The sequence below is a fragment of the Cuculus canorus genome, chromosome 3, assembly GCF_017976375.1.
Source record: "Cuculus canorus isolate bCucCan1 chromosome 3, bCucCan1.pri, whole genome shotgun sequence".
NCBI classification, from domain to species: Eukaryota; Metazoa; Chordata; class Aves; order Cuculiformes; family Cuculidae; genus Cuculus; species Cuculus canorus.
The window spans coordinates 61,241,036-61,258,484 of record NC_071403.1 but is presented as its reverse complement, the minus strand read 5'-3'; the positions used below and the strand labels follow the sequence as shown (position 1 = coordinate 61,258,484).

The 17,449-nt window shown below is 37.9% G+C and overlaps 1 protein-coding gene across 5 annotated transcripts in view; it reads right to left on the bottom strand.

Moving 5' to 3' along the window:
* DISC1 (DISC1 scaffold protein) overlaps positions 1–17,449 on the bottom strand; it is a 204,140-nt gene that overhangs the window by 132,630 nt on the left and 54,061 nt on the right. For all 5 annotated transcript variants that reach the window (XR_008449208.1, XM_054063152.1, XM_054063149.1 and 2 more), the window contains 2 exons: positions 6,937–7,087; positions 3,541–3,670 (listed from right to left, as the gene is read on the bottom strand). Coding sequence is in view for 4 of the 5 variants with exons in the window: in XM_054063152.1 (XP_053919127.1) it covers positions 3,541–3,670; positions 6,937–7,087 (281 nt within the window). In the remaining variant the exon portion in view is untranslated. The remainder of the gene's footprint in view (positions 1–3,540; positions 3,671–6,936; positions 7,088–17,449) is intronic.

The window sequence follows — 17,449 nt, the reverse complement described above, 5'->3', positions numbered from 1 at the left end:
GGTGCCTCTTCCAACACCATCAGTCACCTTTTACCTTTAAAATAAACGAGTATTTCCCAAGTTAAAAACTTCTCCAAAAATCTCAGTTCAACCATGGCAACAGAAACTTGTCACACATTGGCAGCTAAAGAGACCAGTGATTTAGCTGCCCTCCTGCAGAATATCCCTGCAATGGCTCCTCTAGGCCTCCAATCTAGCATCAGGCACAGGATACAAGTGACAAATCACTGAGTGGCTAGCAAGCCCTTTTGATTATTCATATTTAAATAAAAGCACAAAATCTTAAAATGAGATCTTCAATCTCAGTTACACTCATCCTGCCAGAGGTTTAAATCCCATGCATTATGATACTGATGTTTCTTGCAAGAGCGCATTCTACTTTTTCCTTGAAAGATAGCTTGCACCAAAGGAAGTACCACTTCACAAAGGAGACTGGTGTGCCAGGTTAATAAAGTTACTCAATATATGGCCCTTGGCTCATTTGTACCAAGAATATGAAGAGTTAAAAACAAAAAAACAAAACCAAAAAAATAATAAGAAGAACTATTTGCTGCAAAAGTAGGTGGATGTCATACTGGAGAATTTGATTCTATTCTTCCATTTTTTTTTACATTCTGTGCGAAACTTCACAAGCCACTAAACTATTATCTCAACATACAACCACAGACTGAATGTTAACCATTTTCCTTACAAGCAACAAGAGAGTTCTCTGTAGTGTTATCTATAGACTCTCAACAGAAATCAAAGCTCTGACCATATTCAGTCCAGCTAACAAGAAAAATGAAAAACAAACAAAACCAAAATCTGCAAATCTTTTTTCAAGTAAATAACTACACATTACAAAACTGACATTAGAAAGAATGATGGAGCTTTTCACGGTAATTCAGTTCCTCATTCACTATCTTAAAAATGGCATTAAGAATATCTCTTCACCCAAAGCGATGTTACAGATAAAATTAAGTGGCTTTGGATCACTCAGATGCCATGTTGATTAATGCTGTAAAAAGAGTCCATTCGCAAATTAATAAATCTGCAACCAAAAGAGGGTTTGAGCGGCATACAGTGAAAGGGTTCTGGGGCTGAATACTGAATAATGAAGATAAAATAGTATTCTGAATATCTGAACGAGTACTTCACATCTTCAGTAATGTACGAGGCAGGAATCCAGGGAAAAAATAAAAGGCATGCTCATACAATTAAAGACACTCAAACATACATACAATGTACAGACAACCGACTTTGGCATTTCTTTGCTGTTTGGGTGCTGCACTTTAAAACCTTAACATTATCTTAATGTTTACAATTTAAGTGAAGTTTAGTTAACTAATGCTTGTTTTGCCAACAAACATTTTCAGGTTTGCAGCACTGCAACAAGCTCCTTGAGTATCAAGCCAAGAAACCATGCTTGCCTGTTTAGAAATTGACTGGCTGGAAAATTTCAACTTCTATTAATGCTGCACAGTAGATTTATCAATTATTTTCCTCCTTTATTTTGTCTGAGATTGAGTGAGAAAAGAACAGAGTGGCCCATGTTTCAACCCACAGGCATTTGTCAAGGACAGAAAGGTCAGCAGGCCAAAAACATCCGTTTTGTTTCTTTCAGTCTCAAATTAGGCTTTTAGTGTGCACAAAGGACAATTCTGTCTCTGTGTTACTGGTTTGAGAATACTGCCAAAATCTTAACAGGCCCTAGTTAACACAAAGACCTTCGTATTCTGTGAAAACACAGTAACTGCAATCACTGCAATAAGCAACCTACATGAGAACAGAAAGGGACATGAACAGAACTTGGTTTTACATACATGCTTTTAGTACTGAAATATTTTTACAACATAAATAGATACCAAAAGAACACAATCTGCACTCACAGAGAGAAAGCTGTTCTGCTTGTGAATAGTTCACAGGCATTCGTGGGAGAATAGACATTTTAGTCAGTAAACTGGAATTCTCTCACATTCTTTTCCAAAAATGCCAAGAAGCTTTTAATGTGCTCTTGGTCAGCCTCCAGGGACAAATAAAAAGAACCTAAATTCTTAGCATAGATCTGCACATGCTATTCAGCTCACTAAACTTAAGTTGGTTTACTTTGTAGATTTGAGTTTAAACTGAGATTTCTAACACAACAGCTAATCACTACTGATTGTAAACATCCAGCTTCACAAAGTGAAGACTGCAGTAAACATTAATATATAAATTTTAGATACTGTCATGGGCTCTCGATTCCCTGAAGACAAATGCAGAACCAACAGGAGAGAGGTTAAAAGGAAAAGGAGATAACGCAGGACTAAGGAAAAAAAAAATTATTTCAGATTGTGTGAGATTTTAGGCAGAAACACTCCATAAGGTATGCTGGGAGCCATCAAACACCACAAATCAGCTTTCTCCAAAACCTTAATCCATGATAATTTTGATCAAACGTATATAAATAGTATGCCTATACAATAATGTGGCTAATTTCTCCCTAGTACAACCACATAAGAATAAAGATTCACCTGGAGTCAGTATAAAAACATTAGCTGATGGGGAGTCTTAATCACAGCAGTTTTCAATTGAATACCTTGAGGTGGCTGGCTGGATGTGTAGATGACCTAAATCAGTTTTCTGGACACTGCTAATGTTGAACTACACTATGTCTCCTCCTCTTATATGTTGATGAAATAAATCCAAACAATACAAAAAAGAACTAGGATAGAAAAGACGTTTCTTCATCTAAGTAAGGTTTTATCAATAGCCATCTAAGATGCTTTTATCCATTTCTGAAATATATATATTTATTTTTGTGTCAACAAACACACAGATGATTATACTACTGAATTCACCAAAGGAAGAAAAGTATCAAAATAATGGGATTTCAAGGCAAGACCACAGAAAAAAAGAAAAGTAGACCTACTAGCTAAGATGTCATATTGCCAAGTGTGACAGCCAAGGTTTAGAAGGAGATGGAACAAAGACTTGCACTAGACAGCAAACTGAGATTTTTCCACGGACAGTGAAAAGAAAGAGCTAAATTTTGCTTAAAAGGCTTGCAGATTTGAAATTGGACAGAAGCCATCTTAAAAACATTCCATTTGTCAAATTACCACATTGTTACATGAATGCAAAGTTATTGCTGGCAAATGCCAACTACTCCATGATCATTCCTTCATCTTTATGAAATGCATCAATCATCTTTGATGAAATGGATGAAAGATTGCTTCCCTTAAAACTTTTTGTGTTCAGATAACTTCTGAAGACCAGTGAAATATTAAAATGGCAAATTAGAACGTAAAGAGGACACTTAAGAAGATAATGAGGAAACTTAAAGCATGTACATAAGCCACTGAGCCTTCCAGTTCTGCTTCTCTGCAATAAGATTAACACAACTCCTGTGGCTGCCATCTCCAATCATCACTTATATTATCAACTGGACTACAGCCAAGGCTCTAATTGCTGCACAGAAGCAAATCACTATTATAATAATTAACTTAATTCTTTGTCACAGCTTACAATATTTTCTCCATACAGGGCTGGTTCTTATATACAACTTTGCAGTCCTGTTACCTGTAACCATTTCTTTTCTTGAAAAAGTTGGTTTCGTTTTGTGGCTGAAACCTGCATTCTCTCCTGGTAGGCGGATCTCAAAAGTTTATGTTCATTTTCATGCCAAAGCTGGGTTTCTTCATCTCTAACCCTTTGGGAAAAAAAACGAAAATACCTAAAAATTAACATTATCCCTCAGTATTTATGTCCCAAAGATTAAATAGATCAGAACACTACATGTTACCTTCAGTCATAATACTACACCATCAGAATAATTACATCTTAAACAGAAACAGTTAGAGAACAAGAGATTTTTTTTCCCTTGGCATATCTTCCTTTATTATCTCAAACATTTACACTGTTTTTGCAACATGCTGAAGAAGGAAACAAGAAAACTTGTATAGCTTCAGGCTTCCCCTAGCTTTTTCATATTTCAGAAATTTATCCATCACTGCCTTGAAAGAGACAAAACTAAGACATGTAATTTCTATCAATACAGAGAAAAATCTCTCTTAGACAGAAGCTGAGAAACTTGCCAAAGTCATTTTTGCAGCTTCTGTCAGCTTTTAGAGACTACATTAGTGATCATCTGGAGTGTTTGCTCCATGATGCCAAATTTTACTTCTTTATTGCACAGCAAGTTCTTTCAAAATCATAGTCAGTAAGATTCCTCACAGTGGTCAGTACAATCCTCAGCTGTCAATCTTTGCATGACTGGACCCCAAGGTAATCAGTGCATTACATTAAGTGTCAAGCCTACAAGCAGCCTCCCAGAATACACCTGTAAGCAATGCAAACCTATTTTGTCTTTCACGTTGCTGCATCAAGGGCACGCACGCTTGCAAAGCCAATTGCATTTCTGTGTTCACCTCTAGAGACAAATGTGTGCATTTCCACATAAAGGGTACAGATGCATTTCCATATCTTGTTTAAAAAAAGGATGCTTTCCATTGTCATCTTGCAAAGCAAAGCAAATACATCGATGCCACATACCAAGCATGCATCACAAGTCTGGTTTAATCATGATTAATCATACAATTACAATCTCCATTCAGAGCTGTTTAACAAGTGTGTAGAACAAGTGTGTAGAACAAGTGTGTAGAACAAGTGTGTAGAACAAGTGTGTAGAACAAGTGTGTAGAACAAGTGTGTAGAACAAGTGTGTAGGCTGAAGAACGTACTGAAAAAGCAAAATAAAACCCTGACACTAAAATAAACAGCATTAATACTTAAATAAAATAGGCAAAATGACAGGGTAACTGTATTTCTGTAATAACTAAATAGATCAAAGACACCTGTGTTATGCAGTGCTAGGCCATCACTATTTGCCTTGCAGTCATTATAGATAGCTGTGGTTCCAACCAACCACACTTCCCAGCAGCTCTGAAGTCTTTTTTTAGTAATAGCTGTGTCTTTCCAAAAGCTGTATGAATAGAAATGTCTGAGTGGCTGGTCAAAATTTAGGAAACATTCCAGGAGAAACAGAAATCATTCTCAGAACCTCCTTGGAAATCCCATATACAGCTGTCTACTCGGAACTGAGGAAACTGAAACAATCTCTCTCTGGTCTCACCAAACCTGTGTGATTGCATGAACATAGTGTTTTTCCCAAGGTAAATATAATCCAATCTGGCTCCTACCACTTGCCCCTAATATTCTGTGTCATCACAGAATGCGTTCACCTAAAAACTCATCCCAATTTAATTCAGAAAAAAAAAAACCGCAAAAACAAAGGAATTAATTTAAGTCTCATCTATTAAACAAATAATCTGCCATATGCACTTTTCATTTTAAAAGTTCCTTATTTGCAAGAGGATGAGACTGGCTTGACTACAGTAGAACTGCAATGATCTAATTTTCTGCAGCTAGTCTGATCATCTTTTTAATTTTCCTGTTAAGAAAATAAATCTTGGGTATATTGGTTTTGCTTTAATTCAAAACAAATATAAAAACCAAAGTCTATAAGTTCCCTTGAAGAAATAGCCATTTTTCCACCAAGTACTATCTAAAAATACTAGTAGAACAGAAAAATTTAAAACATCTCTACCGAAGACAAAGGGTACACTGGCTACATCAACAAGAGTCATACCACAGACAAAGCTGTGTGAAAGCCTAAAAGGATGAACTGAGAAAAAGAAAGGGTTTCACAACAACAGTCAAGCTCAAAGAAAGAAGTGTGCCCAAGACAAAAGCAGATATTCATCTGACCCTGAAGAATGGCACTGGTCTCAGACATATGCATAGATAAGAGTTAGACATAATCATTCAAAGAACACACTTTCATAAATGTATATAGTGTATCTATGTGATATTTTTATATACAGAAATAAGTATTATACATATATTATATAGAAAAAAATTGAGAAGACTATGTATTTCAAGGACTGCTACACCACCTCTAAAGCAAAAATCATTATTATAAATCAATGTAAACATGTCTTAATGACAAAATGTAGAATGCCTCCTGATCCCTAAGGAACGGTAAAAGAGTTTTAGGGCCTTTAGTAGAAGGAAATAGCTTTGAGGGACTGCAGTTTCTTTTAAATCTGCCTCATTGCTAAATACTATAAATAGAGGCTAAAAATACCCTTAAAAGTTGCAAATTTCACAATAAATTCCGATTACCTCTACTGATTTTATCTAATTTTTTTAATAAATAAAAAACTACACCCAAGTGTGTTGACTAGTGCACTGCAGCTCTTATATATACAAGCTACCAACAAACAAAAGATGGTTCTTCTTTCATTTGTGCTATTGGATTTCCAATACTTAGGAAGAATCCTTTGACTTGTAACAACAGTAACCAGTGGCATAGCTAAAGAAAGATCTAGAAATAGTGACATTTTCTTCCTAAGCTAACTACCTCCCATGGGTCATCCAACACATCTCGCATTCCCCTAATCTTTCAAGTTCAAGAGATGGCTGAGAATTTATTTCTGTGACTCTGTACAGTGCTAAGCACATTACTGCCACCTAACAAATGATGCATAAAAAGAAGCTCCCAAACATCTACAAATATAAAAAAATAATCTGGTTTTACTTTATATTTCAATATACTTTCATTGTTTAAAAAGGAGCATCAGAATTAACTCCATGGGGAACTGTTACTCAAGCTGCTCTGCTGTTGTATGCTCAAACTGCCGTGTCAAGGATTTAATCCCATTCCCACTCAACATACATGAGAAAAGTTCCTTTTAATTTACCAGTTCATCATGATCGTTTTGTTTCAGAGCAACTGTGAAAGAATCGTAGAAAAAGAAAAGGGCAGGGGCAGGAGGGGATTTTTCAGAAACAAACTACATATGGACATGTTAGAATGTCCTTAAAGCTCTTTATTAAAATTATATGTAAATTGTATTCTGCATTTTGAGAAAAACGGGACTGTCATTTTATATAATAAGGAATCGACATACTTACCAATGATCAGCAGCCCAGCACAATGCTGCTTGAACTTGGGTAACAAAACTATCCAAAAAACTGCTAATTGAAGGATGCCTTGAAGGAAGCTGAAATTTTAAGGATTTTTTCTCTTTCTCCAGTTCATCCAGTTTCCGTCTAAGTTTATCAGCTAGAAATTAAATTTTTTAAAAAGTTACTTAACAATGACCAAAAGGCTCCATTTTACCTGAAGAAGAAAAAAAGGTCAGTCAACAAAAAGTAAAACCCACCTCACAGATGGTTCTCCCCCTTTTGATAAAATACATCAGTCTTGCTGAAGGATGAATTCCCAAGACTACAATGGAAAACATCTGATAACCAGGAGGCTAAGCTACTTTTTTCTACGACAAGAACAAAACTACAGGCTTCCTAGCTCTTCACAGTTTTAATTTGGTAAAGATCCAACAAATTGTCTCAAAGTTATCATCTGTACTTTTCCTAGAGTAACAGCTCTGAATTCAATTCTAGGAAAACTCCTACTCTTCACTGCTCCAAATTTAAATAATCTTAGATGGCAGTTACATATTTGAAGTCTGATCTTTTTAAAAAAACGCATCGTTATTAGGTGTCCTACACCTAATAACACATCACGTGTTATTAGCCTGTGACATTAGGTCACAAACTGAAGAATCACATACGATAACTCAGCAGTATATTTCAGCAGAAAATGAACGTGCAAATAGAGCAATTATAATTACTTTATTCCAGGCTGTCCTTAATTATCCTTAGTTTATCATCCAACGAAATTACGTACAGTCAACTAAGTAAAAATAACAGTGGTTCTTAAGACAGTGCTTTGACCCTAACATAACCCTAAATTTCTTATAGTAAACACTTCCCTATATAAATTATATTATATTTCATTTTCTTTCTCTGTGTAGGAAAGAAAGGAACACGACTCAAATTACAATTTATTATTTCTGGTACATATGTTCCATTCTTTGTAGAGTCAGCATACTAGCAAAATCACATATGTGGCAGATAACAAGCCTGGCTGGTCCAAGCCAGAACACCTTTGATGATACATTAGTCAAATCAGAGTGTGTTGAGACAGCCAACAAATAGAAAATCTTTACAGTTCAGTACTTCCCACATGACCTCGCTGCCTACAATTTTGCACAATTATCATTCCTTCTAACATTTTCAACACAACATTACTATCAGAATAACATCCATCTTTGTGTATTTTACCGCTTATTTTCTTTCTTCATTCTCAAAGGGCTTTTAAGAAGAGGGGTTGTTTACATTTGCTGGTTTAATGAAATGATCCATTTTTACAATAATCTATCATTAGTATTGATTTCCCTTCTGCTTCTGTGCCAATGAATAAAGACACAGAATGTACTGAGACTATATCTTCTCTGTAGGTCAGCAGACCATTCCAGTGTAGTTAAGCTCATGTTGGTTTTATTGTTATTGGGGTGCAAAACACTGACAGAAGGTTCTAGCTGAAAGGATCACCACCCAAATTACTGCAGGGTCCAAACCTTGCCCCAAAATCCATATGTACACATGCTATACTCTTCCTACAAAGGAGAAAAACACCTTTCCAGCAGTGAAGCTTAACCACATTTGCAGTGCCTTCCTTGGGGACCACACCTGAACAGATTCATCCTATCCCTATCACCACTGGGAATCTGGAATTTGGGCCCAGATGATACTTCCGAGCCCATACTTTCGTCAGAAAAACATTTTAGCATTAGCATTTCACAGGCTACCTCAAACACTGCTATCACAAATATCACTGTTATAAACAGAAAAGTAAGGGTTGGATTGTGACCAATGACCACCGGCCAAAACACATGGAAATACCTCCTTTTACTCAAACCGTTCACCACTGGGCCTCCTGTGTTACCCAAGCAGGAGTTGTAGCAACCCTCCACAGATATTCAATGATGGTGTCATTGTTCTTCAACATAATTATGCTCACATTGTGTTTGTGTGTCCAGTTGTTTCATCATTCTACACATCCTTGCCCTAGAAACAGGCTATTTTGAGATGTAAACAGATGAAGGGATCCACATGCCAATTCATTCTCTCTCTCATTAATTCTTGGCTGCATCCTGCTTTATATATTCCAGTCTACACAGAATTCATTTAGTTTCTACTAACAGACATTTCTAAATAATTTGTTTCACTGGCATTTTACAAGTACTGCTGCTGGCAATAGCTGCTCATCATCTCTCAGCACTAAATGATGGTTTACCCTTTCAGCATTGCGGTTAGGGGTTATATCTCAAGAGACTCCACCAACACTGAGCCAAACACTGCAGTACTCTGCTTTTAGGCTCCTCTCCTGGAAAGGACACCGCTTGGTTTGACCTGGCTGATGTCTTCAGTGCACGGAGAGACCAAGGCACCTCTGACAGCTGTGGAGCAAGGAATCATGCAAATAAGGCTTATCTCAGTCCAGCTTCCAGCACTGTAGCTCAAGGGAGATCTGGATCAAGCAGAAATAATGTAAATGTTCAAGTCTAGCAAGTAGAATACATGAAAAAGATGGCAATAAGCAGGGCTTCTCAATTCAGTGGAAATCAAGAGAGTAAAGAAAGTAATTCCCAGTACAATCACATACCAGGAAGCTGCAAAGAAAAGCAGCAATACAATGTTTTTCATCTTTCCACAGAACTTGAGTCCTCAGTAACAAACCTGAATTGCAGTAAAGGAGATGAGGAAAAGCATAAAAGATAAAGCACTAACCACTCGGAAGAACCAGGAAATCTCCACCAGTGCTGGTTTTCAGGTCAGACAAACAGCTCTCGGGAACAGCTCTGGCATAGTTTTTAAGGTTGAGGCCAGCAAGCTTAAATGTGTTCTCCCGAAATCCCCTCCTACCATGTTTTCTAGGGTTTTCCAGCCAAGAGGCAGACACAGAAAGCCTTTGCTGTTCATAAGCCACCAGATTCAAGGACCCCACTTTCTTTTACCTTTGTTTTAGTCTTTTAAACACATTATTTCAGCATAGAAGAGGCCTTGACAGGATCCCAGAGCTCACCGATGGACTGAGACACAAAAACACATGCACTCAGGCATCTCCATCATACACAAAGGCTTAATACTTTTTGTTCCTCTGTCCCCTTACTTCACTTCCAAAAAAGTAATTTACAGGTCATATGTAAAAAACAATCCCCCCATTCTATTAACTTCTTCAATGAAGGAGCCTCAATTAGTCTAAGTATACTGTTTTACAGACAAGTATTCGGAAGAAGGCTAAGTTCTCTTTACCTGCTTTTTATGTCACTGTGTTCTGTGGTTAGCTTGCTGCCTTGCAGCAGTCCTACAGATACCCTAGATGAAGCTTGTACTTCAGTGCGAACAGCAAAAGTCAACCAGTAAATTGCCCTCCATCCCAATGTGTTACTGCCTGATGCACTTCAGACGTCCCACTCAATTTTAAACCGAGCCAGGGTAGAGGCTTAGAAAACATCGACTAACTGCTGCTCTCAATTAAACAGACAGCAGTCAGAGAACTGCATTGTCTTCAAAGATCATGTTTAATAAGAAATTTGAGCAAATAAAGCAATTTCCATAATTTTAATTGATCATATTAGAGTATCTGGCTACCTCTCTACATATTTTGATGTTAGTTTTACTCCCTTGAAGAGAAGATTTGCTTTATCAGAACTATTTATCGTTTAAAAAACATTTAAGGAAATCACCACAGCAAGGGTAGAACCTCATTTGCTACACACTACATATTTTGTTCGTCTATTCAGTTGTGTTTTTGAGAAATGGGAAGACTATCAATTGTGCTATTCTACAAATTACTGGACATTAAGGAAGTGTTTCTTCAGCTAGTTCAGCTAGAGAAGACTATTTGATTCTGCCCCACAGTCTTGTAAATAGCCCACTCCCTTCTTTCCCTTGCTTACCTCAAAAATCTGAAGGATCTAATCCAGGATTTGTGCAGGGTTTACATGTGTAAAACACAAAGCCCTAAAATCTTTTTTACCTGCTAGATACTTCCCGAACCAAGTAACCTCCCCAGCACTCACTTTCTTAAAAACTTAAAGCTTCCAAGATGACTGAAGTGTTTTCGTATCCTCCGCAAGAGATTATTACCTATTTTATAAGAACTAGAGAAGTCCCAGGTCCAGATCCACAGATCCCTCCTTCTAACAACCTGTCTCCAACTGCACGTAGCATGGCTTCACAAAGGAGACTAAAAAGAAAGGTGCAAAGTGCCTCTTTACCTTCATACTGGCTTCTGAACCTCTAATGTTTATAAGCTGAAAGATCCTGAGCAAGACACTACTCCCCGGCCACTTCACTGCTTTGAGGGAGAAAACCAAAAAAAACACCAAAGAAACCACACCAATATGTGGACATCTCTCCATCAGAGACCCCTTTTCTCACGCTATCTGCACTTTGGTCTCCAAAATACACTATAACAAGGGAATTCCAAAATGGAATTATGAATTGCATGAACACACACCCTACCTGGTAATTTTAAACCTGATAAGGTCATCAGATATTTTGAGGGGCTTTTTCTCTGTAAATAAAAAAAAAAAACACATTCCTTCTTCACTTTCCCTACGCATTACTAATTTTGGCATTGTCACGTACAAATTGCACCACTCATTTTCCAGAAGAGAGACTTACATTAACTAAAGCAATGCTACAAAAGCTGAAAAGTGAGGAGTCTAATGCAGGGAGCTTGAATTCATCTCTGAAATGCAGCTGGAGAACAGACATAGTAAGACATCTACAGGCATATTACTAGGACTGGCCTCCTGCAAAATTACTTGCAGGAGCACATGCCGACCAATTAATATCCAAATATGACCCGTAAAGACACATAGTGTAATCAGAAATGAAGGCATTACAAGCAACCGGAGTATGCATGAGCTCTTAAGAATAAAATTTAAGAATAAAGTAATTAACCATTTAACATTACCAAAGATACACAGTAGGAGATAGTCCTTTCAAGTCCTAACACAGCAGGATATGTTTAAAAAAGGAGCTTCAGATTACATCCAGACAGTTGAACAGCTAACCCTTACCATATGCTGTCTGGTCACTGGTACAGATAAAATCTCTTCTACCTCCCATTCAGCCCCATATATGTAAACCAATAAAATAAACCCAGTGCAGAGGCGAAGTGCACACACAAGCAAGAAGTCATGGGTCTGGTGACAGACACTGGAAGAGCCCATGGAATCATGGAATGATTTGAATTGGAAGGGACCTTGAACATCATCGAGTTCCAACCCCCTGCTATGGGCAGGGACACCTTCCACTAGATCACGTTGCTCACAGCTCCACAGAAACTGGCTTTGGATACCTCCAGGGACTGGGCTTCAACAACTTCTCTAGGCAACCTGCGTCAGTGCCTCACCACCCTCACAGTAAAAAATTCCTTCCTAACATCTAACCTCAATCTCCCCTCTTTCAGCTTAAAATCATGACCCCTTGTCCTGTCACTGTAGTCCCTGATAAAGAGTCCCTCACCACCTTTCCTTTTGGCTCCCTTTAAGTACTGGAAGGTTGTTATACGGTCTCTCTCCCCAGAGCCTACTCTTCTCTAGGCTAAAAAGCCTAACTCTCTCAGCCTGTCCTTATAGGGGAGGTGCCCCACACTTATCTTTATGGCCCTCCTCTGGACTCATTCCAACAGGTCCATGTCCTTCCTGTGCTGAGGACTCCAGAACTCAATGCAGTAGTCCAGATGAGGTATCACAAGAGCTGAGTAGAGGGGCACAATCACCTCCCTCAACCTGCTGGTTACACTTCTTTTAAATCCAGCCCAGGATATGGTTGGCTTTCTGGGCTGCAAGTGCATGTTGCCAGGTCATGTTCAGCTTCTCATCCATGAATAACCCAAAGTCCTTCTTCTCAGGGCTACTCTGAATCCATTCTCCACTCAGCATGTACTTGTACTTGGGATTGCCCCAACCGAGATGCAGGACCTTGCGTTTGGCCTTGTTGAACTTCATGAAGTTCGCACAGGCCCAGCTGTAAAGCCTGTCCAGGTCTGTCTGGATAGCATCCCTCTAGTGTGTCAACCATGCCACACAGCTTGGCATCATTGGCAAACTTTCTGAGGGTGCACTCAATCCCACTGTCCATGTCTAACAAAGATGTTAACACCAGTCGCAATATCAGCCTTCACAGAATGCCATTCATCTCCTTCCAGACAAGACTATATCCCTAGGTACCAGAACCAAACTACTGTGTTTGGTTCAAAGAAGGCCAGAACATGAAGGCTGCTAGAGAAATATGCAAATGAAATTATCCCGCTTATCCACCGCTTATTTTATTTTTTCCATTCTGACCAAAATAACAAGTTTTTGAAATTCAGCACTCCAGCTGTGAAGAACACATGAGTGAGCAAATTCCTGGCTGAACATCCTGTGGAGACAGAAGCAATAGCTACAGAATTCACCTCAAAGCAGGAGGGCCAAAATCTATAGTGTGCTACAATTCCATAAATCTTTGGTTTGTGTGTATTTCTCAGTTATTAGGTACTCTTAGTATAGGTCACAAATCCTTCCAATTCTTGCTTTACCATGCCTAGATGCTAGAACAAGGTTTGTCTCCAATTCTGGTGTTATTTAAAGCTAAAAGACTAATAAGCTGAAGAGTACAAGCAGATAGGTATCCTGCATTCCCAGCCAGACACAAGGCACCAGAATAACCAATACACACAGGATTGACATGATGTCACATTTGATGCCACAAGCTTCCCCACAAGCAGCAACATCAGCTGTCTATCATCTCTCCACTCCTTTTTCTCTCCTTGTACTGAGAGGCCAGTATAGATATATCTGATGGGGGAGGAAAGGGAAGGATACCTACTGCTCTGAATAGCCCCTGTGAGAAAACCAATGGAGGACAAAGTCTGAAGGATTTCTTATAAGGACTGCCCAAGCAAGCTCTGCATTTCCCAACAAGCTCTGTATTTTGCCCCCATCAGCTTGTATCAGTTACAAGCCAGGAAACTGCAGCATCCCTAAAATATATCTAACATCTCAGAATTTAACGTACCAAATGTCAGTGTTGCAGCACAGCTGGGAAGTCTGAAAGCTTAAAAAATATACAAATGTATTTCAGCCGTTATCTTCTTATAAAACAAGGTTGACACTTTGGCAAATATTGATTTTTCCCCTCTAATTCATACTGAATTTAAGAGCATGCATTTAGCCTTTGAACAAAAAGCTAAATTCTCAGAAGTTTCACAGATGCTTCTCCCAAAGCACACCAAATTTCCCACCTACATTTTATATCTTAACACTGAGAAGTTTATGCTGTATATGCAACTTCTTCCCAGAAGGGTGCTAGTGCAAGCCTAGTGTAAATTTTCAGCATAAATTTTGACCAGTGTCTTTATTTAATAAAACATCCACAAAAGCAACACTGCTGACAGATTGCCACTCAGATTCGTAGCATGTTCTCTCTTAGTAATAATAGTTAAATGATTTACAGTCACTAGCCATAGGACTCAGTGAGTTTTGTGAGGGTTTAGGTACAGTTACTTTCAATATCATCAAGAAGATCATCAAGAATCCACAAAGTAAGAAAGATTCTTCCAGCATAGTTCAGGGAAAGGAGGGGGATGAGAGTCCACTGGGCAATGTAAGAGTCCTAACTTGGGTGATTAATCTCTTAAATTACCTGGCCAGTGTTAGAAAAATTTTGGTTTGCCATGTCTCTTTCACATCATGACTATCTGGATAAAACTACATAAATGTTTCCTGTAACATGACTATCCTGCAAGCAAAGCAGTTATTTGTCATTATCATCTGTGAGGCGCTTTGATGGAATGACTCGTACTGTATTATGCTCAGATAACAGCAAAAAAAAAAACTCCAATAAATTCACAATCAACAAATGACAGCTGAAAAGACAAATGGAGAGTACAAAGCATCAGATATACAATATGGAAAAAAATAATGTACAATAAGTTCATCATACCAGAAGCAGCTTAAATTCCACTGCTCTTAATCTGACACTTCTGAAAAACATTAAGTTTTTACAGGATTTTCAATGGCAAAGTTGTTAAAAGGAAGACCTTCATAAGTAATTTAGATTACAGCATAAATTAGCCACTTCCATAATTTTCTAAATGCTAGAGTAACTGCATTTAAGTGTCCAACATGCTTAACAGTGGCTGAAATAGTGGGCAGTCTTCTGTACGTGGCAACCTCTTATTCATCTTTATAACTGCACTAAAATAACGGTACAATTCTATACAGTCTCTGTATCATACAGTCCTCATTCCCAGATTTGCTGCATTTGCAAATTCCTTTGAACAGCACAAGTATTTAAATGCACGGGCGTATTTTGAGATATCATTTCTGTTTTAGTCAAGTCACAATACAAAAAAAAGTACCCTGTGACTGTTAGCTTTTCATATTCTTCCATAAGTTTCCAAGGAAACCCCTGAGATGCCTACTTTTCTAGTAAAACTTTACAGTAAAAATAATTCACAATAAAATCAAAAGATACATTAAGGAAAATACAAGCTGATTGTTGGTGTACTTTATTTGATATCAACATTATTTTGTAAGCAGCGCTGACAGTACTATCACTACATATGGCATTGTACAGATAGAAAAACAGGTACTGCTGATTCCAGGCTTAATCTGCATTGTTTTAAAAGTAAGGCTATATAGCACAACAGCATAGTTCCCTATTCTGAACTAAATTCTACTCTTAAAATATCCCTCAAGACAAGGAAGCTAGCAGAAATCAACACAAGGCTCTTTGGCCTGCAATGCAGCTCCTCTTATTGGAGATGGTAGAGGAAGAGCTTTGACAAAAGTTTCCTGCCAGCACAGTTCACATAAATGAACAACCATTGGTTACATATTAGATGCCTGACAATGATTCAATCCCAGTTCACTATGTCCCTGTCCTTGCTCCAGAAATCTTTAACATCTGCCTTTTTTCACTGCCTCTGAATAAATGCCATGGATTGATTGGAAGACAGGTCACTTTAATAGTGAAACAATGCAATAAAACTAATTGTATTATATTTTGAGATATCAGTGATTTTCATAAAGCAAGTCCAAATATTCTTAACAAGATATTAAAAAATACGACGGACTATATCTGGGATTCTATATCAAGAATTTTATGACTAGAGACAACAGTCAGGTTATGTTGGGATTTTTTTTGTACTAGGCTCTATTTAAAAGCAGACTGTGAATCTAAAGCACATTGTTCCAGCTGTCAAACAAAGAAAAGGCTCCTTTGTTATTGCATAACCTGAAGATATTGAGAATACCAACCTAAAGCACGCCATTTGAAAAATTTTATTTTTCTTTAATGACAGAAGTCCAAGAGTTCCACAAAGCTTTATCTTCATATTTTCAAAAGTCACACTGTAAAAATACACAACAAAGCAGTTCAAAAGTCTAGGCTGAGAAACACCAATAATTAGGTACAGTGTTACTTCAAGTTGAAGTCTAAAAGAAAATAGAACAGATTTTAAAGTGTCGTGTATATTAAACTGTGAAACGTTCCCCAGGGACTATAACATGTGAAGAAACTGGGTTGTATTTCTGCTTAAGCCACCAGACACAGATCAGCACCACAAAAAGCAAAATGCAATTAGACAACACTATCTTCCTTCTGTGGCAAGGCATGCTGATGAAAGCGTATCAAATATTCTCTTTCTTATAGAATGGATATTACACATGAAGAACTACGAAGAAAATATAAATACATGCACACAACCCCAAACTGATTGCTCTGAAGACTGCAGGTTTGGGAGGGAGAAGAGGGAACTCTACAGGGAAACCTGAAGCTTTCCTCTAGAAACAAAAGGGGAGAGAGAAAATAAAAAGAAACTACCCTGACAGATTTACACAGAGGCCTCCATCAAAACTCCTTTCTCCACAACTCCAGACTATAAACAAAGGCTAGAATCAAGTTAAGTTTTGGTGGGGCACAGAGACAAAAACTTTTTTAGCTATTTGACCAATACATGCTGTTTATCTGGCTTACATATACAAATACTGACCTCTTGCCTGTTTCCTAACTATCATCTTCAACATTACCTTTCCAAGGGTGCTTTTGGTGCACAGGTAAACACAAAAAAAAAAAAGTTTTGGGCAGTGACAATTGTAGTTGGATCCTGAAATTTTGGAAAGAAAAGAAAAATATAGACTATCTAACGTAAAAGCTGTAAATCCTTTTTTTTTTTTGTCCCAGAAACTGTCTCTCAAGCATGTTTGTCCAACTGATTCCTGGTTTCAAAATATTCAGTATTCCCTGACATTCATAGCACCAAATTCTGTAAAAAGTTCAGAAAGTTTGTGGGGTTCAGAGCAGCATGCAAAGTAAACCTCTCTACAGAAACGGGTTCTTAAGCTGAACTGGAACAAAGCCACATCTCACTGCAATAATCTCAGAGGAAGAACTTCACATCAGTCATACTTCACTTCAGCAGCTTCATAGCGGTGTAATGTACTGCACTACAAGGCACCACCTTTGACCAAAGCACTGCCCTGAAACAAAGACTTCTCCTACTCCCTATGCATGGATT